At 38.3% G+C, this 27,723-nt stretch overlaps 1 protein-coding gene across 1 annotated transcript in view; it reads left to right on the top strand.

Moving 5' to 3' along the window:
* Kcnq1 (potassium voltage-gated channel subfamily Q member 1) overlaps positions 1-27,723 on the top strand; it is a 326,442-nt gene that overhangs the window by 133,902 nt on the left and 164,817 nt on the right. The window contains exon 11 of the mRNA XM_027408856.2: positions 24,110-24,230. Within this exon, the coding sequence (XP_027264657.1) occupies positions 24,110-24,230 (121 nt within the window). The remainder of the gene's footprint in view (positions 1-24,109; positions 24,231-27,723) is intronic.

The following is a 27,723-nucleotide window of genomic DNA, read 5'->3' as shown; positions in this document are numbered from 1 at the left end:
TTGTCGATCTCAGTGTTACAGGTATATTGTTCAGGAATCTGTCTCCTGTACCAATTCGTTCAAGGGTACTTCCCACTTTCTCTTTTAAGAGGTTCAGTGTTGCTGGACTTATGTTGAGGTCTTTGATCCATTTGGACTTATGTTGTATGCATGATGATAGACATGGATCTATCTGCAGTCTTCTACATGCCAGCATCAAGTTATGCCAGCACCATTTTTTGAAGATGCTTTAGGTATGTGGGTTAGTATCAGGGTTTTCAATTTGATTCCATTGGTCTATTTTTGTTCCAGTACCAAGCTGTTTTCAGGACAGCTCTATAATGTAGCTCGAAGTCAGGGATGGTGATACCTCCAGAAGTTCCTTTATTGTACAGGGTTGTTTTGGCTATCCTGGATCTTTTGTTTCTCCATATAATGTTGTGTATTGTTCTTTCAAGGTCTGTTAAGAATTGTGCCAGTATTTTGAGAGGGATTGCATTGAATCTGTAGATTGCTTTTGGCAAGATTGCCATTTTTACTATATTGATCCTACCTATTCAAGAGCATGGGAGATCTTTCCATTTTCTGGTATCTTCTTTATTTCTTTAAAGACTCAAAGATCTTGCTATACAGTTCTTTCACTTGTTTGGTTAGTGTTACCCCAATATATTTTATGTTGTTTGTGGCTATTGTAAAGGGTGATGTTTTTCTAATTTTTCTCAGCCCTCTTATCGCCTGTATATAAAAGGGCTACTGATTTTTTTTTTTTTTAGTTAATCTTGTATCCTGCCACTTTGCTGAACGTGTTTACCAGTTGTAGAAGTTCCTTGGTAGAGTTTTTTTTGTCACTTATGTAAACTATCATATCATCAGCAAACAGTGAAAGTTTGACTTCCTAAGATGTATTCTTCAGGCTCTAAATATACATTATTGAAAACTGGATTTACAATGCTGAAATTGTTCATCTTAAAACTGAAGGTTGAATCCCTTCAACCAATATTTCTGTAATTCCCAAGGCCAAATTGGTAACCAATCTTATACTCAGGTTTTATTGTGTAACATTTTTAGGTTACACATACAAGTGAGATTATGAAGTACTTCTGTCTGTCTTATTCCACACAGATTTACCTGAGTTCATCCATATTGACACAAATTAAATGACTTCCTTTTTGAGATTGAACATTTTCTGTGTGGTACATTTTATTCATTTATTTTTTACACACTATATCTTGATTAAGATGAATGTAAATGTCACAATAAAAATTAAAATACAGGTATCTTAAGATCCTGGTTTCATTTTATTCGGATATTTACCCTGCACTGAAATTGACTAAACCATTTATCAGTTACATTTCTTAATTTAAAATATTTTGGGATTTGGTCCTCTCTCTTTCTATTTGTTTTGAAGATTGAACAAAGGTTGTTAAACTTATGAGGCAAGTGCTCTGGATGAGCTATATCACTCACCCTACATTTTCAACCTTTTGTTCTTAAATTCAGTTGTACTTTTTCTTTAAAGCCAATGAATTAATTTAACCATTTCATTAGCATATTTTTGTGTGAATGAGATTCTGAAAGTCACAGCAACTTCTAATTCTGTTTGGCTCACAAGAGAAGATATAAGGTGATTCTATTTTGTTTTGCATTATGGCTATGCCAGTTTACATCCATCCCATATGTATATTCAGATTTTCTTTCTTCCATATCCTCACCCACACTGTCTTTTTACTTTTTGATAATCCAAAAAAATGTTTGATCAACTATCTCATGGTCGTTTTGACTAGCATCCCCCAGGTAATGATGCTAAGCACTTCTTATATACTTGTTAGTGGATTTATGTCAATGCTGGGAAAAATTTTAACTTGTCCTTTGTCCATTTCTTATTTAGATCATTTTATTATTATTTGACTGTTGAATATGTTACTTTTATAGTTTGGCTATTAATATATTTTTAGATATATTGTTTAGAAATAGTTTATTCCCTTATGTAGGTTATTATTTTTTCATTTCCTATTTGTCCTACCAAACTTGTAATAGACAGTCACTTTGCTTTTGTTCCAGTGTTTCTGATGTTGTATCAAAAAATTAATAAAAACAATGTCAGAATTTTATTTTGTTGTAAAGGTTTTAGTTTAGATTTAATTTTTTAACCTATTTTGAGTTAGGTTGAATTGTGATGTACCATATGGACCCAATTTGTTTTTTTACTATTTATATACCATGATTTTTGATGGCTATTCTATTCTGTGTATTTTTGGTTCCTTGTGAAATGTAAATTGAGCCTTTATGTGTCAACATGAGACTGCATTGTTAACCATTGGTTTGTGTCTCTATAATGAGTATAATAGTTTAATTAAGTAGTGTGATAGTTCTAATTATTTTTGTCTCATGAATGCTTCAGCTATCCAAGTTCATTTTGAATGCATATAATTTTTAGAATTTCCTCTTTGTACAGAAAGCATAAAACCAGAAGAGGGATTAATCTTAATCTGTGCATGTTTTTGGCCTATATGAGCATGTTGATAACCTTCTTTATTGTACAAATAGACAGAAAGTCTACATTTAATCCTGTCATCTTTCATTTTTTACCAGTTTCCAGTACATAGATTTTTGCTACCTTGGTTAAACTTATTCCTGTATATCAAAAGTCCAGTGATACCTATATCTTTGGTGATATATTCATGAAATAAATGCCATATAAAATTTTCCTTGCATTTTATTCGACTTTAATGGACATTTATGTCTTTGACCCATCCTAACCCTAACCCTGAATTTTATATATTGTAAATTAAAGTTTCTACATCCATTTTCCTAAATCATCAGTTGTCCTAACACTACTTGTTCGAACAAGTCCTTTTTCTCAAAAATGGTCATGCTACCCTTGCTGGAATGTACTTGATATATTTGACGTTGCATTTCTGATTTGGGGCACTATTTTTAATGAGCTTATTTTCTTAATTACCCTGTTGGATAATATACAGAAATGTAAATAATTCTTGCATAATTTGTATATTAAACTTTAATAGGCAGATGCTAATAATTCCTGGATAAATAACAATTTTCTGTACAATCAAATACTTTACTAATAAACATTTTACTTTTTTCTTTCTGATTTGGATATCTCATTTCCCCTCCCCACTTTCTCTGGCTAGAATTTGCATCATCATCCAATTGATTAATAACATCACTTCCTTTTTTAAAGTTTTAAATCACATTTTGTTTATTCACTAACTATATCTCTGTGAATGTGTCTGTTTGTGCATGTACATGTGCACATGCCATAACACATATGTGATGGTTAGGTAACAAATTGAAGAAGTCAGTTTCCTCTTACCACATAAGTCCCCAGTATTCAATTTAGGTAATCAGATTTGTCAGCAAGTGCCTTTTACCGACTAGCCATTTTGCCTGCTCCATGGATATCATTTTCTTATTTTTGATAAAATAATTTTCTCATTATTTACATGTTTTCTGTAAGTTTTTACAATATGGGCTTAAGACACATTTCTTCAATACCTTATTACAATATTTATCATGGAAACATGTTGCATTTCTCAATGTACTTCTTAAACCTATTAAGATAATCACAATTTTATTCCTGGTGTTAATATAGTCTATCTCATTTGACTGCATGCTAAAACATCCTTCTACCATACAAGTAAATCTGATGTGACAATAGTATGGGAACTTTTAAATGAGCTATTGGAGTAGTTTACTAGACTGTTATTGATGGGTTTGGCCTTTTCTGAAAGTGAAATTAGTTTACAACTATGTTCAACTATTAAGAACTTTGAAAGGGACTTATTTTTTAGTCTTTTATTTATACCTGCTCTGCTCTGTGTTTCTTTCCAGTTCCATGAGGTGTAAAGTTAGATTGTTTATTAAGTAATTTTCGCTTTTCTGTAAGTAGGTATCTATTTCCAATTAATTTCTTTCTTTTTGTTATATTCTATTAGTTTGGTTATGCTGTTTCACCCTTTTATATTGCAATATTAATTTCGCCTTTCATTTCTTTGACTTATCATTCATTCAGCAGCAGCTTTATTTTTATATTTATTTACTCTGTTTATACATTAATACAGGCCACAGTGCTCACAATATCACATGACAATTTTCAGGAAATGGTTCTCTCCTTTTACTGTAGGTCCCGGGGTCGGGGGAGAATTTCAGATCAAACTTGTCAGCAAATGCCTTTATCACTGAGCCACGTTGCTGACCTAACATTTTTTAAAAAAAAAATTTGTAAGTAGTACTGATTTTTAGTTTTCCTCTTATGGTTTATCTTTAGTTTCATAGCAATACAGTTGTAAAAGATATTTGGAATTTCAGTCTACTGAGAAAGCTATTTTTACATATACAGTAAAATATATTGCTGTGAAATGGGCCAGTATACCTGTTTCTTCTATTTGGCCTAAAACATAGTTGAAGTCCAAATGATTCTCCATTGATTACCTATACAGATGCTATTTCCACTGCGTAAAGTGGAATACTGGTTGATTTTTTAAATGTTTATATGTTTAGGATCTCAAATATAAGACAGATATGTATTTGCAAATATTAGGGCTCTAAAGGATTCACTTATAATGTGATCATCTCTTCATAGTTATTGCCACTCCTTTTATCTATGTATAATGTAATATATTGCTCATTTCTATACTTTTATTCTCAGTCTTTATATCTACACCTAAAATGAGATTTGTGACCGCTTTTGGAGTTTTTTTTTTTTTTTGTCCTAACTCTATACTTAAGCAGTGAATTTCATATTTTGTTTTCTGTTCTCTCCTGACCTACAATTTGCCAAGAAATATACTGATAGTATGTAAAATATTTGTGATGAACCCCTTGCTTTCTAAATTCTCTAATCTTTCAGTTTTTATTGTAATGTCTACATAGTTCTATTGAACTGGAATATAGACCTTTCAGTGTCATGTACATAAATGCTATTGCTTCTGAGCCTGAAAGTTTTGAGCAATTACTTATTGACATGGACTAGCTAATCATTCTGCAGTGAAAGAGTTTTGGGAGAGAAGGTACCAGGGTATCAGAAGATAAAGAGGCAAGAAGATAGAGAAGAAATTTTGGAATGGGGAAAACTACATTTGTCCTTTCATTGGGGCCTCTGAGAAAGCCTTGGATCTATTTTTCTTTCTCTCTCTTCTACTTAATTACTATAGTAGGAAATTGAGAATGTTAATTACCATGATTCGACAAGCCCTGTAAGAGTTTTTTTGGTTTATTGAGACAGGGTTTTTCTGTATTACTTTTGGAGCCTGCCCTGGAACTTGCTATGTAGACCAGACTGGCTTCAAACTCATAAAGATCCGCCTGCCTCTGCCTCCCATGTGCTGCATTAAAGGCATGCGCCAACAATACCTGTAAGAGTTCTTTGTATTTTCACTTTTTTTTTCTTGTTTTCACATGACCTCTTTTCAAGTTCAAGCTTTCCAATTCTAGTTAATCTAATTTTGAGCCACTGTATTTGTAATTACCCTTTAATCATATTCTTCAGCTCCAGAAATCATTTGGCTTTGATTTCTTTATTGAAATCCACTTTGTTCAGGTGTTGTTTTTCATATTGTACTCTCTTGGTTCTCTTGTAGTTGCTTGACTTTTTTAAAATACCCATTTTAAATTGTTAGGAAGTTAATATGCATAGTGAGGGTTGGTTATTGGGACATTATTGTATTTCTTTGATGACAATCCTGTTTTTTATAGAGATTATATACATGTATGTGATTGCATGGATAAGTGTGTTGTAAGTCAGAGGACAGCCTCCATTTTCTTCATCAGGAATGCCATCCATCTCCATTAAGATAGTGTCTCCCCTTGGCTAACCAAATAGACCAGATCGGCAAGCCAATAAACTCCTTAGATTGTCCTCTCATCACCCTAGCACTAGGACTGCAAACATGTACCAATATACATTTTCACATGAGTTCTTTTTCACAAACTATATATTCCTTTAATTTTGACCTGTAAATGGAGAGTATCCTTGCCTTTCTTCTATTATCATATTGTTGTACATTTTAGTAAATATGATTTATGAAATTAATGGTTGCCATGTAGTGTTAACTTTCTGTTTTTTTAAATCATGAGTTGGTAAAGAATTTTGTGTCAGATGTACTTTTATGACTAGTGATATAATTACATAACTTGTTTTTTCTTCTTGTGATTACTTACCTGAGATTTTAATGTTCCAGAGGCTTTTTGATCATGAATTGATAAAGAATTGTCAGATGTATTTTTGTGTCTAGTGATATAATTGTGTAGCTTCTTTTTTCTCCTTGTGATTACTTATCTGAGATTTTAACGCTCCAGAGGTTTGTTTGTTTTTTTTTTTTTTTTTTTGATCATGAATTGGTAAGGAATTTTGTCATATGTATTTCTGTGTCCAGTGATATAATCATGTAACTTATTTTGCTTCTTGTATTTTGTGATCACTTACCTGAGATTTTACTGTTTCAGAGTTATTGGTTTTGTTTTGTTCATCATGAATTGGTAAAGAATTGTGAGATGCATTTTTGTGTCCAGTGATATAATCATGTAGTTTCTCTTTGCTTCTTGTGATTACTTACCTGAGATTTTAGTGTTCCAGGTTTGTTTGGTTTTGCTTTTGATCATGAATTGGTAAGGAATTTTGTCAGATGTATTTCTGTGTCCAGTGTTATAATCATGTATCTTCTCTTTTGTGCTTCTTGTGATCACTTACCTGAGTTTTTAATGTTCCAGAGTTGATGGTTTTGTTTGTTTGTTTGTTTCTATCATGAGTTGGTAGAGAATTGTCGGGTGTGTTTTTGTGTCCAGTGATATATAATCATGTAGTTTCTCTTTGCTTCTTGTGATTACTTACCTGAGATTTTAGTGTTCCAGGTTTGTTTGGTTTTGCTTTTGATCATGAATTGGTAAGGAATTTTGTCAGATGTATTTCTGTGTCCAGTGTTATAATCATGTATCTTCTCTTTTGTGCTTCTTGTGATCACTTACCTGAGTTTTTAATGTTCCAGAGTTGATGGTTTTGTTTGTTTGTTTCTATCATGAGTTGGTAGAGAATTGTCGGGTGTGTTTTTGTGTCCAGTGATATATAATCATGTAGTTTCTCTTTGCTTCTTGTGATTACTTACCTGAGATTTTAATGTTCCAGGTTTGTTTGGTTTTGCTTTTGATCATGAATTGGTAAGGAATTTTGTCAGATGTATTTCTGTGTCCAGTGTTATAATCATGTAACTTCTCTTTTGTGCTTCTTGTGTTTGTGATCACTTACCTGAGTTTTTAATGTTCCAGAGTTACTGGTTTTGTTTTGTTTTGTTTTTTATCATGAGTTGGTAGAGAATCGTGGGGTGTGATTCTGTATCCAGTGATATATAATCATGTAGCTTCTCTTTGCTTCTTGTGATTACTTACCTGAGTTTTTAATGTTCCAGAGTTACTGGTTTTGTTTTGTTTTTTTTTTATCATGAGTTGGTAGAGAATCGTGGGGTGTGATTCTGTATCCAGTGATATATAATCATGTAGCTTCTCTTTGCTTCTTGTGATTACTTACCTGAGATTTTAATGTTCCAGGTTTGTTTGGTTTTGCTTTTGATCATGAATTGATAAAGAATTGTCAGATGTATTTTTGTGTCTAGTGATATAATTGTGTAGCTTCTTTTTTCTCCTTGTGATTACTTATCTGAGATTTTAACGCTCCAGAGGTTTGTTTGGTTTTTTTTTGTTTTTGTTTTTTTTGATCATGAATTGGTAAGGAATTTTGTCATATGTATTTCTGTGTCCAGTGATATAATCATGTAACTTATTTTGCTTCTTGTATTTTGTGATCACTTACCTGAGAATTTACTGTTTCAGAGTTATTGGTTTTGTTTTGTTCATCAAGAATTGGTAAAGAATTGTGAGATGCATTTTTGTGTCCAGTGATATAATCATGTAGTATCTTTTTTCTTCTTGTGCTTACTCTCCTGAAATTTTACTGCTCGAGGTTCATTTAAGTTTTGATCATGAATTGGTAAGGAATTTTGTCATATGTATTTCTGTGTTCAGTGTTATAATCCTGTAACTTGTCTTTTGTGCTTCTTGTGTTTGTGATCACTTACCTGAGTTTTTAATGTTCCAGAGTTATTGGTTTGGTATTGTCAGATGCATGCTTGTGTTCAGTGCTATAATCATGTAGCCATTTGCTTCTTGTGATTACTCACCTGAGAATTTAATGTTCCAGAGGGTTGTTTGGTTTTTATGAGTTGCTAAAGAATTTTGAGAGATATTTGTGTTTAGTGGTAAAATCATATAACTTCTTGCTTCTGGTGTCTTGTGAAAACTTACCTGAGTTTTGAATGTTTTAGAACTGTTGGGTTTTTTTTAAATCATAAGTTGATAATTTTGTCAGATGAATTTTTGTGTCTAATAATATAATCATGTAACTTTTAAAATAGTTCTTGTGATTACTTACCTGAGTTTTTAATGTTCCAGAGGATTTTTTTGAGATGGTAAAGAATTTTTTCATATGCACTTTTGTGTACAGTTTTAATGCTCCACAGTTTTTTTTTTACATGAGTAGGTAAAGAATATTGTCAGGTGCACTTTTGTCTCAAGTTTTTAAGTTCCAGAGGTTTGAGGGTTTTGTTACAATGAGTTGGTAATTTTGTCAGATACATTTTTGTGTCCAGTGATACAATCATGTAACTTCTTTTTTGCTTCTTGTAATCACTTACCTGAGTTTTTAGTGTTCCTCAGCCTTAACTGTGATATTCTTGCATCTAGCATATTAATGTTTTGCAGTGAATTATTCTACATGTAAAGCATGAGTTACTGATATTTAGCTTGTTTGGAATGTATTCTCTGCTATGGAAATTAGGGCAATGTTGGCCTCAACAAATGAAGTAGGCAATGCTTTCTACCTATTGAAAGACACTGTAGAAAATCTGGTACAATTTCTTCCTTTAAATATTTGTCATAATTCATCAGTAAATCCATCAGAGTATGGAGCTTTCTTATTAGGTTGCCTATTGATTTAATATCTTCTTATGAGACTTGAAAGAATATATTTTCCAAGGAATTGGCCCATTTCATTTATTAGATCTTCTATTATCATAACATCCCATCCATTATTGTTTGTCCTCATCTATAGCTTATATTATTGTGTTTACCAATGTTTTTGACTCTTTGAAATAGCTGCTTTAAGTATTTTTCTAGTAAGCTGAATGCCTGTGCTTCAAGATCTCTTTGAATATTGTAAATTTTCTTGAAAAAGCAGAACCTATTGCTTGTCTTTATAAGCAATGGCTTCTTTCTCAATAGAATTGCAGAGAATGAGCAGATCTTACTTTCATAAGAACTCTGAAATTAAATTCTGATGGGTCATAGTCTCAGCCATACTTTTACAACAAAAAGGTACTTTCCCTAAACAGATTTGCACCACAGAAAGTCAACATTCCTTTCTATTCCAATGATCTCCTTACCTAGGTTATATTTCCTGAAAGGTATGTTTCTATCTAGTGTTATGTTGGGTTCTTAGCAAAAACCTCTCTCCCAAACAAGAGAAGATGTAGTACCTCTATCCTCCTTGTTCTACCCTTCTTCCTTCCCCATTTTCTGGGATATTTTTTATTTTTCTATCAACAGTACGACTACTAGGTATATCATATCTAATGGCTTGTTAGCAGGCGTCTTTGTTGTTGTTGTTGGGTTGGTTTGAGCCTGCTCAAAAACCACTTTGAGTCTCTTAGGTAATACCTAAGGGTAAAGAATTACACTACTTAATATAGACACTTTTAAGTGTGACAGCATCAGAATTTGTGCAATTAGAAAGGAAGGATATCAGTCTTGGATATAACTCAATTGCACAGCACTTTCCTCTACTAGCACTGCCACAAACTGGGAGGGGTTGGAGATACTTATTAAATAGCAATGACTATGCAAAACAGATTTCCCAATCTCAAATCTACTGTGAACATAAAATTATATATGGGATTTTAGTACCATGAGCCCAGAAAACTGTAGAGATACAACCTGTGATTACCAACTAATCTTGCTATACATGTTTTGGGAAAAGTTTGTTTACTAGTATTCTTATCTACAAAACTATTGAGACCTGGAATATCTATAGTTCTTTGGAGTTTTAAGCATTTTATATTTCTCTTCTCTCTCTCCCCCGTCCCCCAGTACTGCTTACACTACATTTTTTCCTCTTTTGGGTGATTTCTCTGGATCTTGTATTTATTTTCAACTAATCTAAGCCCACTTTCAAACACATGGTATGACCTGAAATGACCATAACCCCTCCATCTTGCCCTTTTTAAAATCATTGCTGCCATTCATTTTACTTACTTAAGTATACATAACCATTATAATTAAATACATTGTTGGTTGTTTTGAACAAAATCTTACCTGTAGGCCAATTTTTAAAACAAAAAGTAATACGTTATATTCACTTACCTTTGATGTTTTTCCTTTCTTTAGGTATACCTGAGTTTCTCATCTATATTCCTTCTAAGACTCCAACGTTCCTTACAAAGAGGGTCACATGTCCTTCACTTTTGAAGGTTAATTCCAGAGTACAGACTTACAGATAAGCACTTTGTTTTTTTACTACACTTTTGTTGCTTACATGGTTTCAGAGGGTAGGTTGGATGTAGTTTATATCATTGCTAATTATGGTAGGATGTTCTACTCTTGATTTCTTGTAAATAATGGTATTCTTGGGTTCAGTTTTTTGACATTTATGCTGTTTGGTGTTCTCTGTTAATACTTTTCGGTTCCAGAATTTATTTAATTCCATTTTCTAATTCATATCTCATTCTTCCTGTTCTTTGTTCACCATTCTCTCTTGATTTTTCAGCATACTTTAGACAATTTCTTTTATTTTATTATTACTGAGGAGGTTTGTGCTCCCATTTGTAGGTAAATGGTAATTTTGTGTAGTTCTCTCCTTGCATCTTTGTATGGGTTTTGGATCTCAAATTCAGATCTCCAGACTTAGGCAGCAAGTCCCTTTACCAGCTGAACCATAACCAAGCCCCATTAAAGAAATTTTCTTGGTTAAAGTCAATATCTGTTCTTCTTCCAGCATTCTGTGGGAAGGCTACTTTATTGTTATTGCTTTCTGTTTGTTTAAAGCTGTATATTTTCAATATGTTATGTGATAACTGTGGACATTAGATTCTTCCCTGCCTTCACATTGTTTAATACTACAAACTATAAATGTTTCTTAGTGACTTCTAAACTATTTTTTATGAAGTTATGTGTGGTCTTAATTTACATTCAGTTCATTATGACAGATTTCTTTGAAGGAATCAGAGAGGTAGAAAAGAGGGGTAGGATTCATCCAGATTTTGCAAATTAACTAGACTGGAATATCCCTTCAATACTTAGACTATTTACAGTCCTGTCTTTACTTTCACTTGTAGGTTGAAGGGAGCCTAGAGATCTTCCATAGGTAATATTGTAGTGCCAGGGCTTTACTTAGCATCTACCTCTGCACATGTCTTCTAAGTTCTTTAACACACACTTTTACTTTAAATGCTCTTAAATTCCAGAGAAACTCTCTGTAGACTGTCTTCTGAGGCTTTTCAGTGGTCTGCTGTATGCTTCAACCACTGAACTTTTCCCAAGTCACTATAAATGGTCTGAACTTACAGTTTATGCAAGTACTGTCCACCATTTTTCATATTGAGTAAATTCTGAATTAGGTTACAAAAAATGCAGTCACTTTACATCAGTCTTACATGCTCCCAAACAATATGAAGCAAAAATAATTCTTTTAGAAAAAGGACTGCTCTACTCCCTCCAGAAACAAGAACCAAGGTCCATGCTTGGAATATAGACTACCATCTTCAACACTGCCACCAAACCAGGGTGGGGAGAGGGAAGGTAAGTATGCAAGGACAAGTTAAAATGTCACAGGTTCCTAACATTTTGCAGAAGCTTATGCTTTCCTTCCACCATATGGGTTCCAGGGGTTGCACTAGAGTTGTCAGTCTTGGTAACAAGCACCTTTATCCACTGATCCATCTTGCCGGCTCCTACCATTTTTTGTCTGTTTCTTTTTGTGTGATGTTCACTTAGTTGCTGTAAATTACTGACTGCATCCTGGAATTAATCACTGGCATTAATTCTGAGTTTCTATTTAAATAATTTCCATGCAGAGAGTCACCTTATTTTTGCTGACACCACTTAGCATTCTCATTCTTTTGACAGTGCCTTAAGCCCTTTTTAGACTTGTGCATCCACAGGCATAATGCAGATTATCCTCTCATGCTTAATGTCTAGGTTATAGTATTCTGCCTACTGTTGAAGGCATGGATTGCATATTGTTTTATCTTGCTGTTCTGTTGTTGCGGTTGTTTGTTATGATTTTTATGAGTGAGGAGACTTGAAGTACAAGGGAGAAAAAGTAGTATGCTGTTTTCTTCAAATCTTCCTGGAAGTCTTTAAAATTATGCTTTTTCACATATGGATTTTCCCATTACTGGTCTCTATAGCTACTTGCATGCCAATGCCACCATGTTTGCTTTGTTTTTGATGGTTCCTTTCACTTTTCACTGGACTCGCAATTCTCCTGGCTTTCGCTTTGCCATACATTCTACATAGCAGTCCCAGAAGTCCCTTTGATAAAAGTGCATCATGATACTTTCATTCTTAAATGCTTTATGTCCTTCCTATCATACTTTATTGGGTTAGTTTCATGGGCAAAATAATGCAAGAAATTTGTACCAGCCACTTCCTAAGAAAGCATTCTGGTGAAGCAGCTGGAAATTGATCTACAATACTCATTAAAGTTCTCCCAGTGATTCTGAGCTGGAATATTGATCACCACTGAAGGCATACTTTGAGAGGTTTCTTTCCATCCCCTTTGGCCTACCATACATGCAGTTAAACAGGCCCCTGGAGCCATACACAGTATTTCTTATATTCAGAAGCCTTTGGTATGAAGACAACATGAATGCTAAAAGTAGCACATGTGTGAGGACCCATACTGCCTATGTGTCCTCAAACCCAAGAATGTTTTCTTTACCTGAGTGTTCATTATGTGTGTCACACACCAGGGCTTCCAAGGTTATTTAGTGAGCTATGCCTGTATATCAAAATATTCATTCCCAAGTCAGTTAACATTAGTCATATACCCTTCTGTTCTTTAAAACAGGCTATTTCCTAAGTAAACAGCATCCTCATTTCTACATGTCTTCTGATTATTCTTGGAAATCCCTCAGACACGGACCAGTTTGATTCTTGGGTCTAGTTTGGCAATAGTGAGCTAAGGCCCACAGAGTCACACTGCATAGATGCTGCCACACCTTTTCATGGTGTTCATGCTGGGAATGTCAAAGAAGAGAGTCTCCCCTGGCCCCTGGGACTCTTTGCCCTTCCTTCTTCTGCTCATAGTCCTCCTGCAGCCAGCAGGGGTGGGGGAGCCAGTTTGAGTTGATTACTTTTGACATCAGTTGTTAACATAATTTTGACATTAAGCTTCCCCCTAGCTCTGGGGTGATTCTGACTATATTCTGACTATGTCCAGGCTCTGGCTTGAGGAACCATGGGGAGCCTCTGGGGCCCCAGATCTGGCCTCGCTGGAGGCAGCCTGGGAAGGGACCTGTGTTTCTCAAGCACACACCCTCCAGGCCTGGGGGTGGGGCCCCAGCAGATGTCTGGATTTGGTAGCCAGGGCCTGGAGCCGGATGCTGAGAATGAGGCCTGCAACTCATTTCCCTATTAAACATTCTGAGAACATCTGCACCAGTTTCCAAGGCTTCTCCTTAATTGCTTTGATTATTGTGTGAAGTTAAGAACTGGCACATTTCCGTGATGTTGTGATGAAGGTGAAAAGATCGCTCTTAATTAGATTAAAAACATTTTTTCTTCCTGTGTAATTTCTCCTTGAAAAATCAAGGCCACTTTTTTGTTTTCTTCATCCAAAGACCTCCAGAAACTTTCCTCCCCACCTCTCCAGAGGTTTCTGGGGAATGTCCTGTGAGCTCAACTTTTGGAGAAGATAGTGCTTAACCCAGATTCCATTGTATATTAAAGTTTCCTGGGCCTGTTCTTGCTGCCTGGAACCTTCCCTTGCAAATGTGTCTTGGGAGACCTGGACAGTGACTACTTACAGCATGGAAAGCTGGATGGACTGATTTAGTTTTGTAGGCAGCTGTGTTGTTCACTTTCTGCTTCCTCGGCTCACTTAGAGCTGGCTCTGTCACTGCCTGTCGTCTTTAGCACCTTTGCTATTGAGGCCCCACCCATGGGCCAATAGAACAATTTCGATTTACTCTGAGATTTATGTGTTAAGCCTGTTATCTCCATTGTGAGAAAAGACATTCAGGGCAAAGTCTCCATCCAGTACTATGAACTCTGAAGTTATACAAAGCCAAGCATTGTTACTAAGATTTCTTGGGATTCCACAGGTCATCTTCAACTGTCATGTCACTGTCCATCTCAAGTCAAATGTATCCTGCAATCTTTACTTGAATGCAAAGTACAACATGTTCCATAATGTGCTGAAAACACTCACTTGCACAGGGTTTGGAGAGATCCTCTCTGAAGGTGAGTTGCATTATCACAGTAGAAAGTCAGTGAGCAGCTGTAAGAAGCCCCTTTCCCAGAGATTCCTGGCCAGTGCAGAGCTGAAGTCAGGGCTTCAGGCCAGATTTTCCTAGATAATCTTCTTCCTCCCTGTCCTCTACCCTGAAAAGCCTAACAAGGCTGTCTTGGGAAGTGAGGGGGGCTACTGTTTTTTTTTTTTGGAACATAGACATACCCCCAGATATATCTCCTCAGGGTCATATCCTATCCCTAACTTCATGTACTCCTGAAGGCTCTTGAAAACCAATGACAGACCCAACTCAATCTATATAATGACAAATGGGACACTTCTGGCTCACGAATCTGAACCCAGCTGTCCCATAAACAGCTGGACCTAGTCCAGTGATGATGTTTCTCTTTTTCTCCTTCTTCCCATCTCTTTTTGTTCTTTTTCCCTCACTGTCCAGATACATGTATAGCTAGATACATGCATATATATAAATATGCACATCTGTATTCTTAAGCAGTCATTTTCCAATGAGTGTAAGGCAGCCACCAGCTTATATCTAGCAGTAGAAAAAAGCCACAGACTTTCCCAGGGATTCCTGACACAGGGTTAGGATAGGCTCTTGTTGCTCCCAACCAAAGTACAAGACATCTTCATGAGTACAACTCTGTCTCTGAGGTCGTGGTCCATCCACAAAGCCCCTCTGGAAATAGCCAATGGATTCCTGACTCTTACACACTGGGGAGTTGTAAATGAGGACCCCTCTAAGGAGGATTCAGTTAGATATTTCCAGAAGCCAGGCCTCATTGCAGGGTATGCAAAAACAACAGGTGTCCACTCAAGCAAGGTATTTTCCTAAGCGGAACTGGGTACCAGCTGTGAATATACATTTACACTGCACTTCTCATCTTGTTCCTGGCAGCTGTTGTGGGAATGGCTTTTACACGTTCTGTCCTTGTCTCTTACTTCTCACCTCTGAGTGGAGACACAGGTGGTGGTGGGGCTGGTCTGGCTCAGGGTCTGTGAGCAGGACATAGGCAGCTGGCACAGGCTGTGGAGCTGCAGCTCAGCAATGTCACGCAGGGCCTGACTACAGCTGTCCAGATGCCCTAGGGAGGCATGGAGCAGGATCCACAGGGCTTTGGCAAATCCACCAAGACGGGAAATTGATTGAGGGGAATAGAGAAGGGGCCTCTTCTAGGGGAGGACATAGGCAGCTTGTTTATTCCATTGGAGTGAGCTGGCTCAGGGGACTTGCTTGTGCCAGGCACCGGAGGTAATATGGGGAAGGAAGAAAGCAAGGTTCCTGTGCTAAGGGCCAGGCACACATAAGCCCCATAGCAATTGAGGGGGGCAATCTCCAGGGCCTTGGGAAGCTTGTAGAAGAAGGCAGTTTGGGTTACATCTGGAAGATTAGGCAGGATTATAATCAGTTAGAAGGAAGAGGGCAGGGGAGAGCAGCTGGGAGAAGTTACTGACAACAGCAAGTCTCAGCAGAGGACAGTGGGCAGCAGGGTGGCCTGGGCCCTCACAGAGAGCTGGACTTAGAATATTCAAATGCTGACCTGGTGAGCAGAGAGCAAGTTTGGGAGCTCAATACAGGGAAAATGAATCTAGGAAATGGAAGGCTTTGGAGAACTTGGGAAGAAAGAGCTCTGTGCCTTTGAGTCTCTTGAGCATCTTAAGGATGGATAGGGGGGAGGTGAGTGAGGAAGGACACTATACATTGTGTTAACCCCAAGATGATGAGTACAAGGCAAATAAAGGCTTACACAAACTAATGTTTTTATGATTTCTCAATGTATCATACATTCAAAACAGAAAATATATATACTATAGGAAGGAAATGAAAATCATTTTAAGTCCTTTAATCAGCAGGCAAACACATCACATTTTGATCTATTTTCTTCCAGTCTTTTTTTTTTTTTTCTATGCTTAAATAAAATGCAAATCACCCTAATAAGTAGGCCCTTTGGCTGAGAAGGAAGGTGCTGTGTAGAGTCTGGTTTTGGTTCTCTTGAGAGAGGGTGAAACTTGGCAGTGGGTAGCCCCAGCTGGGGCAGTTGCCACGCCTGAGGCTACATTCGCCATTCCAGACCTCCCATTTTCCTAGAAAACAAAATTGTTTTGTTCTGCCCTGCACACTTAGGTCCAGATTCTGGCTCTGACAAGACAGAAGCAGCCAAGGAATGAAAGCATCAAAAACTGGGACCATTTTAGGAAAATGTGACTTCATTATCACTAGGAAACAGTACTTTTCTTCAGGGGCCAGGTACTCTGGCTCTGCATGGTTCAGCAGAGAACACCTGACATTGTTCCAGTGTCCTTTATGCGAGATCTAAATGTCTAGGTTAACTGCCCTTGTCACATTCACTGTGGTCTCATAGTTTGTTCTGTAGTACAGCAGGGCTTTCTTTTCAAATCTTTATGAAAGACAAACTCTAGGATCTTCAGAGATGGGGGTGACCAATGGGGCTTCTTAGAACACAATACTTCCGCAAGCTCTTGCCTAAGAAGCAGCACCAATGTCTGTAATTTGAATCCCTGCCCTACCAACTCCCTTCCAGAATCTTTAAAATGTCTGATCTGGCTCTGAGTACACATCTAATGGGGAAGGGGTGGCAGTCTGGATTACTGTTTCATCATGAAAGGGGAGGCACCCCCAGAGTCTCTGAAACATGCCTACCAGGCAACAGTTTTTCCTTTTGACTTGGAAAAACAACTGTGCTGAGCCCCTCTCTGACCCTCATGGCAGGAGCCCCATGAACCCTTCCCAGGATTAAATCAAAGAGTCCACATTCCTCTCTGGCAGGTGCAGCTCCCACCTGCTCTGGATAGCCAACTGATGTGTACATTTTCGTTTCCTAATACCAGGACTGAGCCTTTCTCAGGGTTGAGGGGCTCACCCTGGCTCCTAAGGCTTGGAGATGGCACTTGTCATTCTGGGCGTGTAGAACACAGCCCCCTCTTCCAGCCACCTCTTTGCTGTTCCTTTCTTCTGTATACAAGTGATGCTAACATTGAAATATGTATTTGTGTTCTTTTTCTCTCCTTTTTTCCAAAAGAACATTTGAATCCTGGATGAAGTTTTAGCTGTGACTTGACAAGTGTATAATATAACCCAGTGCACTTGAATCTCAGCCCTGAGTCTCTAAATGGGAATGGTAACATACTCCCACCAAGTCCCAGACTTGGGGGCCTCTTCATGTGCACACATTCCTCAAGATTTACCGGTCTTTCCCTGGTCTGAAGATGTCACGGGCACAGAGCCCTTCACTTGAGCCCTTCTCCCAGCTATGACTAAGTAATGTCTGTGTAGTTTCCTGCTGGAAGTCTGCTGCTGGTCCCCATGGGCCATGAGCTCCTGAGTTTATTTACATTTCCCTGATTGCTAGTCAGGCACAACACCTTTCCATAAGCTCATCAGACTTTTGGATTCTTCTCTCATGGCTATTTTTTTTTTTTCTGAGGGGGATGAGGGTGTTGCTTATTTTTTGGTTAGATTTCTTTTTCACTGCTAGGGATTTAAACCTAAGGTCTGTGCACAGTAGGAAAGCACTCTACTACTGCAGTCTCTCTAGCCCACTTTATTTTTCTTTGAGATAGGGCCCTGCTTTTTGACAGTTGGCCTGAGTCACTGTTGCACAGGCTAGGTCTTAACAATCCTGCTGCCTCAGCTTCCCAATTAGCTGGGATTACAGACCTGCAGCCCCAGGTCTATTTTTCTCATTGATTTGCTCAAGGTTTTGTTTTACTATTTTGATTCTTTTTACTATTTAAAATGTATTTAGATATTTAGGTTTTAATCTGTAACAAAATTTGTATTTTCCTTTTTTGATTGTTGCTTCTTAATTATCCTTGCCCCAAGGCCATGAAGATATTCTTCTATATTCAGTCATAATGGACCTTCTAGCTTTGCTTGTCATAATCCCCTGGAATGCCAAGAATGAATTTTTGATGTATGGTGAAAAAATTACAGGTCTAATTTAGTGTTTTCCCCATGTGCATTTCCAATTGCCCTTCAATGTGTGTTTCTTTTTCTTTCTTTTTTTGAAAAGACCACTTCAAGATATATAGGTTGCCTTTAATACACTGCAAGTGTCCATGTGTAGGGGCTATTTTTTCTGACATCTAGCTCTGTCCTACTAGCCTGTTTAATACACTGCAAGCATCCATGTGTAGCGGCTATTTTCTGACATCTAGCTCTGTCCTACTAGCCTATTAGCATGCTCTTGAACCAAACTATATTAATAACCACTGTTTAGAAGTACTTGTGTCTGGTAAGCAAATTAGCCACTCTGTTGTTAAAGATTATTACTTTTCCCTGGTCTTTTATACTTCCAAATAAATTTTAGAACTAGTTTGTCAAGGTGTTAACGCACAAACCTTAGTTTTCATTAAGATTTAGGAAGAATTTTTTTCAGGATTGCATATATTTGTCAATGGAATGAAGGCAGTTTTCTGTTTGTCTTTGTCAGTGTCTTTAAGGTTTTGTGCTTTTCTCCATTGTTTTTAATCTGTCTTTACATGCTTAAGAATCTTTTCTGCCATTCTGCTTTTCACTTTTAATTTGTGTATGATTTATTTACATATACAGAACATATATTTGCAGAAGAAAAACAAAATAGTTTTACCATGTACCTTTCACTGCAGTATCTTCTAATAACCATTTTACATTGATGAAAACTAAAAAAATTAATAACACTGTTGAACTATAATTTAGTCATTTTCCCAGTTTAACTACTTCATGTTCCAAGAGTCTGTCTAACCATTACACTCATTCATCAGGTCCTGGGTAGCCTATGGCCTGCAACTTATTGGCCTTAATGCTTTTGAAGAATACTCATCCTATATCATTGCTACTCTGGGTCTGTCTAACATTTTCCCCAAATTAGGATTGGTTTACAGGTTTGGTGGATGTCATTAAGGCAAGGTGTTTTACTTTTCTTCCATCAACATGATCTCTTACTAGTAGAGTTAGCCTTGACTACATTGGTTAGTAGCTCACTGTAACTGACCTACTGCTTCATTACACCTAGTCATCAAGAGCAAATCACCAAGTCTAGCCAACATTCACGGAATGTGGAATTTCACTCTGTCTCTTTCAGGAGAGCATCAGAGACTCCATGAATGTGTTAAAAATCACTAAAGCAATTAAAATTTATTTTGGGACTGAGGATGTAACTTAGTGGCAGAATGCTTGCCTAGCATGCATGAAGGCCTGGATTCAATCAATGTCACTGGAAAAAAACATGAGGAGGGGAGAATTTGAAATTTCTATTTAAGATTTCACCTACTAATTTTACCATTCATCCATGGATCTTTCTTGAAGCAAGCATTTTCTATGGTATACTCCTAGTTAACTCATTCCTTCTACACTTATAGGAATCATTCTGTAAGAAAGTCCTTCAATTCTTTTTCAATTATTTGTTTATAAATATGGACCTGGGAATTTTTTTTTTTCCGGCTATCATTGAGTATTGTTTTGTTGCTCAACTTTTTCTACCTTTGGCCACCAGTACATGAACCCTTCTGACATGCCTTCCAATTTCCTTCCTTTCAGGTTCATCTTGTAGTTTCCCTGTGCTAGGCTCAGAACTGCCCATTCTTCTAAAGAGCCATATTTGCTTTTACTGAAGAACTAACAGTGTTAGAAAATAAGATCTGGACACTGGATGTGTTCCTTTGCATGAAAGTGTCACTATTTACACTTCCTATCAGCAGGTAAAACTAGGAAATATGTCCATAACTGAAATCTATACACATCCATGTTTTGTCGTATCTATATGCAGCTAACCTTGAGTTTATTCTGCTTCTGACCAAATAGTTCATCCTCACTTTGTCCCTAGCTCCCATTTTCTAGTATAGATACTGGTTTGTATAACCCTTGATAGGTATACATATCTGTCTGTATGAAACAAACTTACCTACAAAAATATTGAGTTAATGACAGTGTTTTTTTTTTCTTTTCTTATTTTTTTTAATTTTTCAATGCCCAATCCAAACATTCTTTTTAAAGGCAACAGGCCAATTCCTTTCCTGTATCTTTTCAGTGCTGTGTCATGTATTTGCAACACGGAATCTACTCAACACAGAATCACTTTCTGTCCCAGGGACCTCCAATATTCTGGTTGATTTTTTTCCCATTTGTATACAGGGACGTACACTTGGAAGTTGTATAGTCCTGTGGATTTTGACAAATGCTTTAAGTATCATACAGAGAAGTTTCTTCAACTAAAAATGTTCTGACTGGAGCCTTTTAAAGTACTCCTTTCCCCCAAAACACTAACAGAAACTGAATTGTTTCACAACCCATGTAGTTTTGCCTTTTCTAGAATGTCCTAGAAACTGAATTGTGCAGTATACATCCTGTTACACCTTGATTCTTTTACTACTCAGCAAAATGCACTTGAGATTCACCTATGCTCTTCACTCCATCTTTTTTTTTCTGAATATTATCCCATTGCATAGGTGGAACAGATATACCACAATTTGTTTATCCACTTAGCTGTTGAAAAGACACCTTAGGTTGCTAATTGTTTTCTGCAATTATAGGTGAAATTGCTACATACACACACACACACACACACACACACACACACACACACACACACGTATACATACACACACATACATACATACATACATACATACAATACTCATGTGCAAATTTTTGTGAACATAAATATTCCATATACTTCGGTCATAAGCTGTATATATATTTATAAGAGACTATGAAGTTTGTTCTTCAGAACAGCTGTGCCACTTTGCATTCCCACCAGCAGTAAATGAGGGTTGTACTCAATTTGCTTCCTTTGACTGCTTGCTGTTACAATGTTTTTGATTTTATGCTTTTTCCATGTTCATGATAATTTTCAGTATTATCTCATTGTGACTTTAATTTGAATGGAATAGGTTAATTCCTATATGAATAGAAATTTCCATAAAGACAATTGCCTTTGGCTGAGTACAATTTCACATGGTTATTTATAATCCACTTTCGTAATAAAATACTCTACTTATTTTTATTTTATGGGCATTGGTGTTTTGCCTGCATATATGTCTGTCTGAGGGATACAGACAGATCTTGGAGATACAGACAGGTGTGAGCTGCCATGTGGTTGCTTGGGTCCTCAGGAAAAGCAGTCAGTGCTCTTAACTAAACCATCTCTTCAGTCCCTATAATCCACTTTTTAAAAAGAATAGGTTGTTTGCTTCTTCATTGTCAAATTATGAGCATTCTTCTTTCTAATGCTCTGGGTACAAGTCCTTGATTCAGTAAATGATGTGTAGCAAATATGTAATTGGTCTCATTGTCTTCACAAAGCAAAAGATTTTAACGCTAATGAAGCCTGTTGTTACTCCTTGCTTCTTTTACTGCTTGGCAAAATGCGCTTGTTACAACAATAATTCATTTGTTCCTAATTATGACAAAGTTGATGTTTTTTACTCTTTTGTATTTTTGATGATGCATCTCAATTCACTTTCAAATCTAACATTCTAGAGAATTTTATGTTTTCTTTAAAAATCTTGTAATTTTATGCTGTATTTTAGATTTTTAAAAAGTAAGACTACATATAGTATGTCTTGAATTTCCATTTTATAACAACTAAACATCACTTGCATTATGCATAAATGCTAACTGTGTTAAAATTTATACACACATACAGATGTATGCCCACATTTGTATGTCTATATTGGAAATAAATGTAAAAGACTGCTGTATTGGATGTGGGAAACTCATTTCATAAAGTAAAAGGAGTATCACTGTAAAAAAAACAAAAGACAGTCTCTATGATAAAACAACATAGTATTAGAAGGCCAAACATAATCTAAAAAGGATATTTATGCTTTATGTAACACAAGGTTATTATCTCTAATGAATTATAAACTCCTTTAAATGTCAAGCAAATAATATGAACAGGAGTTCTACAGGAAGAATCCCAAACAAGCCAGAAAGCAGTCAGTGAAGGTGAAAAATGAGAAACTGTCCCCTCCCCAAGGCCCAGAACCATTGTAGAAGAGGGGATGGAAAGACTATAGAAAAGGACTGGAACAAAACGACTTCTGGACATGACAGGACAGCTGTGTGATTATCTACACAGGATCAAGCCAGTCAACATTCTATTGTTGGGTGGGAAGAGATTCATGAACCTCAAGAGGTTTTTGATAAGCTATGGACAGTTAATGGCTTCTGGGGAAGGAGAATCAGTTTTTCTTTAGCAGTCTGACTCCTAGAAGTTCAACCACACTCCAGTGGATATGGACCAGAAGTATATGTACACTTCCAGAAGTATTATGAACAGCACAAATTGAAGTTGATGAGTTATTAAATTTTAAAACAAGAGGATACAAACTTGGGGGATAAGGAGGTAGATGAGGATGGATCTGGGAGGAGATAGAGTGAATATGAAATTCTCAAAGAATTAATAACAATTTTTAAAATGAGAAAACCTGTTTTTATCCATGCTTAATGGGCCATGCAAAGAGTGGGAAAGTTGGAGGGGAAGAAAAAAATTGCTACAACTTAATAGAAGAACAATCCAAAAACAATGTTACCAAAGACACACCATCTCACTTGACCCAGTGTGTCAGCAACTTTTAACAATAAAAATGGATACTGCCTCACTGTCTGATTGGCATAAAACTATGAGACTGAATGTCCATAAAATATAAAATGAATAAGGAAATTATGGTAGATCTAAACTATGGGCTATTATGCTGCTAAGATGACCATTAGGTGCAAACCTGCATACCTGGAGAAAAGCATGTCACAGAACAATAAAGACAGAGGTTCATTCAAGTGTATAACATCACATATATGCTATGGCAATGAATAAAGACAGGAGCCAGGGATCTGCCCAGCAGGTGACACTTACGATAAATGAGGACCACTGTGAATTATTCCACTTGTTAGAAGTACTCAATTGCTCTACATCAAATACTTTAAATGAAAAGTGAGTTGAGAGCAAACACTAGTAAGCTGGAACACGCTGTGAAGACTGATCTGGATCAGTCCCCAGAGCTCTATGAAATCAGCCACTGGGGCAATTTGGGGGCCTCCCTCAAAGAGCACCTGGTTAATACAGCAACATGGCCAGAGTAGAGAACTCCGTTTGTTATCCCTGTTAAATAGAGGTACTAGAACCCTTTATTGCCTGGCCCATTGATCTGTCAGTGTATAAACATCGTAATACTAGGAGTCAGTGCCTCTATTTGTTCTTGACACAAATGTTTTGTGTGAAGCTAGTGAGAGGCCTAGAACCTGAGACAGGGCAGGTTCTCAGTTCTGGACCTCAATCCCAGGGCAATTACCACACTGAGGAGAATGTTCTAGCCTTTTTCACTTAATCTGGGATGTTGAGGCCCCAGGTACCTGGGGACTAATCTGAATACCCATTCACCTATTCCACTCCACTTAGTGTAAAGCTAATGATGAGGCTGAAATTTCTAAGCTTTGGCTCCATTCCTCATCTGACCATGGGAGCTCACAGGTTTATCCCATAGCAATAGCAGGTTGAGGTGGGCATTTGAGTCTAGTTCTGTCCAGCTCTGGAGCCCCTTCATGATCAAGTTTCTACTGAAGCCTAATGAGCTGTCCCTACACCTTCTCCACAGTAAGGAAGAGCCCTACACTGCTGGAAGTAAGCACACCCCATTTCTTGAGAACGAACAGCTTTGCTGAGGATCTGGACCTGGAAGGGGAGACACTACTGACCCCCATCACCCATGTGTCACAGTGAGTGTCCATTTACCCACAGAGGCTTGGGGCTCAAGGGAACTGCCCTGGCATAGGCAAAAGCTCATCCTCTTGCTGGAATGCAGTCTATTCACCCAGTATCCAGAACTCACTGCCTATCCTTAACAACCTGGAGCCATTGGCTGTTGGGGTTGGCCTCAGGGCTTGGGCAGGAGAGGAGAGTATGGGCTTTCCCACCAAATCTGGAAATATGATCCTCTTGTTTTGACTTATGGAAAGCCAGACTGATCATTTTCCACTTGTTTTCATGATTTGAGTGTCTGAGAAAATAGTTTTCTCTTCCCTATCCCTTCCCACCACTCCTTCAAAAGAGTCGACTTTGTTTTTTAGCATTTCCCCATAGAACGCTGGCCAAAGCCACTGGACAGATGATGGGTACTGTCTGCCAGTTGCTGCTACTGTCCTCAGGGGCTCCTTCAGGTGGAGGAAATGGCTGATTTTCCATGCCTTCCAGTTGGCCTTGCTCTGAGGCACAGCTGGCCTGGGACACATGCCCATTCTCTCCTCTGTTGGGGCCCCCATCACGGCACCACCAGGCCAATCTCCAGTATCCAGCCATGGTGTGATTTCTCTGCAACATGTGACTCAAATGTTCCCACCAAAGTTCAGTAGAGGCATCCATGTGGTAGAGTTAGGTCACTTAGACCCCTTCTGGCCACTGCACCGCTGGGTACTCCCCTAGAAAAGTGTCTTTGTCTCAGGGTGTTAGTGCCACACTCTTAATCCTCCTGGGATTTACATACTGGGACTCTTTCATTCTTTCTATGGAAATTCATGTCCTTAGCCATGTGTGTTTGGTCATAATGCTTCTAGCCTATGCCTAGATTTCTTGTCTTTGTTATCTTCCCAATGTGGGCTTGACTTCACAGTAACTGAAGAAATTGTTGCTGAGAGCTTCTTAAGTAACTAGATAGCCAAGTTGAGGCCACCCTGGGAGAAGGCAGGCTTGTCAGAAGGGATGATTGTATTAAACAAGCCATGCCCCCTATTTTCCCAGGCCACCCAAACTCAAAGGAAGGTTACTAATGTCGCATAGTTTATAAGATGTAGAGAGTGTTCATGGGCTCAGAGAGACAGCAAGTTATTGAAAAGCAGGGGTCATTTTCCCTCCTAAGACAGGCTTACAGGCTGGCTGTATTAACTAGTAGGAACAGAGGTGTGAGCAGGAGTCTAGACAGACTGGGCAGGTATAGGCTGGTGTCAGTGGGTAGAACATGGTTAAGGCTCTCAATCAAGTCCAGGGCACGAGAGAACTCAAGTGTAAACACTGTTGTCTCTGCTTGGTGCCTGCTTAGGAGTAGGGATGGTTAGTAGCAAGCCACATGGCAACCATAACAGGCCCCAGAGAATTGCCTAAGCCTTGAGAGGCCACTCAGCCTTCTTATCCTCCTGATCACTCACCTCTTGTTGGTATCCATTCCATTTTATCCTTATGGTCATGGAGTAGCCTCTAGACACACAAGCACTTGCCCCAAGAGAGGGCAGGCCTCTCAAAAAACTATCCATCCAGATGGACAAACATGTTTTGCAGCTCCTGGCCACTGTGAAGACCCTGAAGGAAAGCACCATTGGGGTCCCAAAGGAGGATGGAGAACTGGAGATACATGCACATAGTTCAACCCATTGATTGTACTACAATCACTCATCCCTTTGGGGGCAAAAGGCCACCTGTGGTGGTATTAGTACACTCAAAGCTCCTGGAGCCAGATACTTCCCATCTGTTTCAGGAGCAGCCCTAAGTCAGTAAGACAACATTGCTCAAAGTACTAACTAGTCCAATTATCTCCCCTCTGAGTAACAGAGCCTCAGAGATGTGAATGACGCTTTCTTGACTAATGTGTCACCATCTATCCAGGTACCACAGCTCTTCTCAGGCCAGCAATTCTGGCGTCTCTCTGAGTAGGAGGTTGACAGTCTTTACCCAGTCAAGTCCCCACCCAGGAACACACCAAAGCCATTTCTAGGGCAAGTTCTTTCAAATGCAACAGCTGTAAGTGAGCTAAGCTGAGAAGGTAGGAAGGTATGAAAGAAAGAGCCCATGGTGGTACTGAGTTAAAAGACCTAAGGTAGGGACTGAAAGAAATCACAAGCTTCAACAAAAAGATATGATCTGGCCAAAGCAGAGTTGGGAGTCAGGGCTGAGGCATCAAAGAATCTGGACACCCACATCCTCAGAAGTCAAGTGCCATCCTTGCTGGAAGTTCTGGCACAGAGGATAACCACAGGCATGGTGTGTGTCTGAGTCCTAGAACCCTATGTGCTCCCAGGACTACTGGCCTTTCCAAGACCCCCTCCCTATCCTGGGGAAACAGACGGGCCATCATGGGTACTGTGTATGGGGTCCACGTGCCCACACCAGGACTGCATTCCTTTGTGTCTTGCACAGTCAGCTTGTTGATTGATGTCTGTAATTAAGCTAGGCTCCAGCAGCTCAGTGATGCAGCATGGCTCCTGTGGGCAACTGGCCCTATGAACCTACATCGAAAAAAGAGGCACACACCCTGGTACTCGTCTACCAGGGACAGATATGTGTACTAGGGTCTTGGAGGGGGCAGAGTGGGTGGGAGGCAGTTGCAGAAAAAAACAGATCCATTTTTCTTCAGCATTTTACTGATGTTAAATGTATTACCATGCTGGGTCAGTTCCAGAATTCAAATTAAAAGCATAAATAAAGACACATTTTGTTTCCATCTCAAGCTCTCCCCGCCCAGGGGCCCCAGGGAGGTGAGGTCACTGTAGCCTTGATTATGGAAAGGTCCCTGGGGCTGGGTGAAGCTCCTCTTTTTCAGAGCCTATTGGCCACTGATAGTTTGGGGACAAAGAGGCCAAGATGCTGGCCTATTGAAAACTAGAGAGCTACTGGTGAATAGGGAAGGGTGCTGAGAATGCAACAGCTTCTATGACCCCAGCTCAACAGACAAGCACCAGCAGCTCCTAGAATACATCCCCGGCCTTATCCAGCTCTAGGCAGCTGGGCCTCAGGCTTGCATACATATTTCAATCAGATGCTGTCTTCCTGATTCTAACATCACTGGAAGGGAGCCCTGTACTCTTCAAGCTCCCTCAAGATGAGTCTTCTACTCAAAGGCTTGCTCCAGGTTTCTGAGAGCCAATTATGAAACACAGACTGGAGAACTTTGTCAACATGTAGAGGAACTACCACAAGAGATGGGGGTAGCCTTATACCCAGTAGTTAGGTTAAGTTCCCAGGACTCTGCTTACTGTAACTGGCAAGGGCTTATACGCATCCATTGCCTTGTGCGGCATCCCAGCAGCTAGAATACTCCTGTCACTCCTGTAGCCATTGGAGTCACATCCATTTTCCAGTGTCTAGTCAGTCTTCCTTCTCCTCAAGGATACCTTTTACATCCTCTTGAGGCTATCATCAAGCTCCTAAGTCACAGCTCCCTGACTCTTAGCCTGAGGCTGGTAGGGAGCAAAGTATCCATGGCTCCTCTTGGTCACTCCTTTT

The sequence above is a fragment of the Cricetulus griseus genome, chromosome 3 (genome assembly GCF_003668045.3).
Source record: "Cricetulus griseus strain 17A/GY chromosome 3, alternate assembly CriGri-PICRH-1.0, whole genome shotgun sequence".
Taxonomy (NCBI): Eukaryota; Metazoa; Chordata; class Mammalia; order Rodentia; family Cricetidae; genus Cricetulus; species Cricetulus griseus.
The sequence above is the reverse complement of the archived record's forward strand: the minus strand, read 5'-3'. Positions and strand labels throughout refer to the sequence as shown.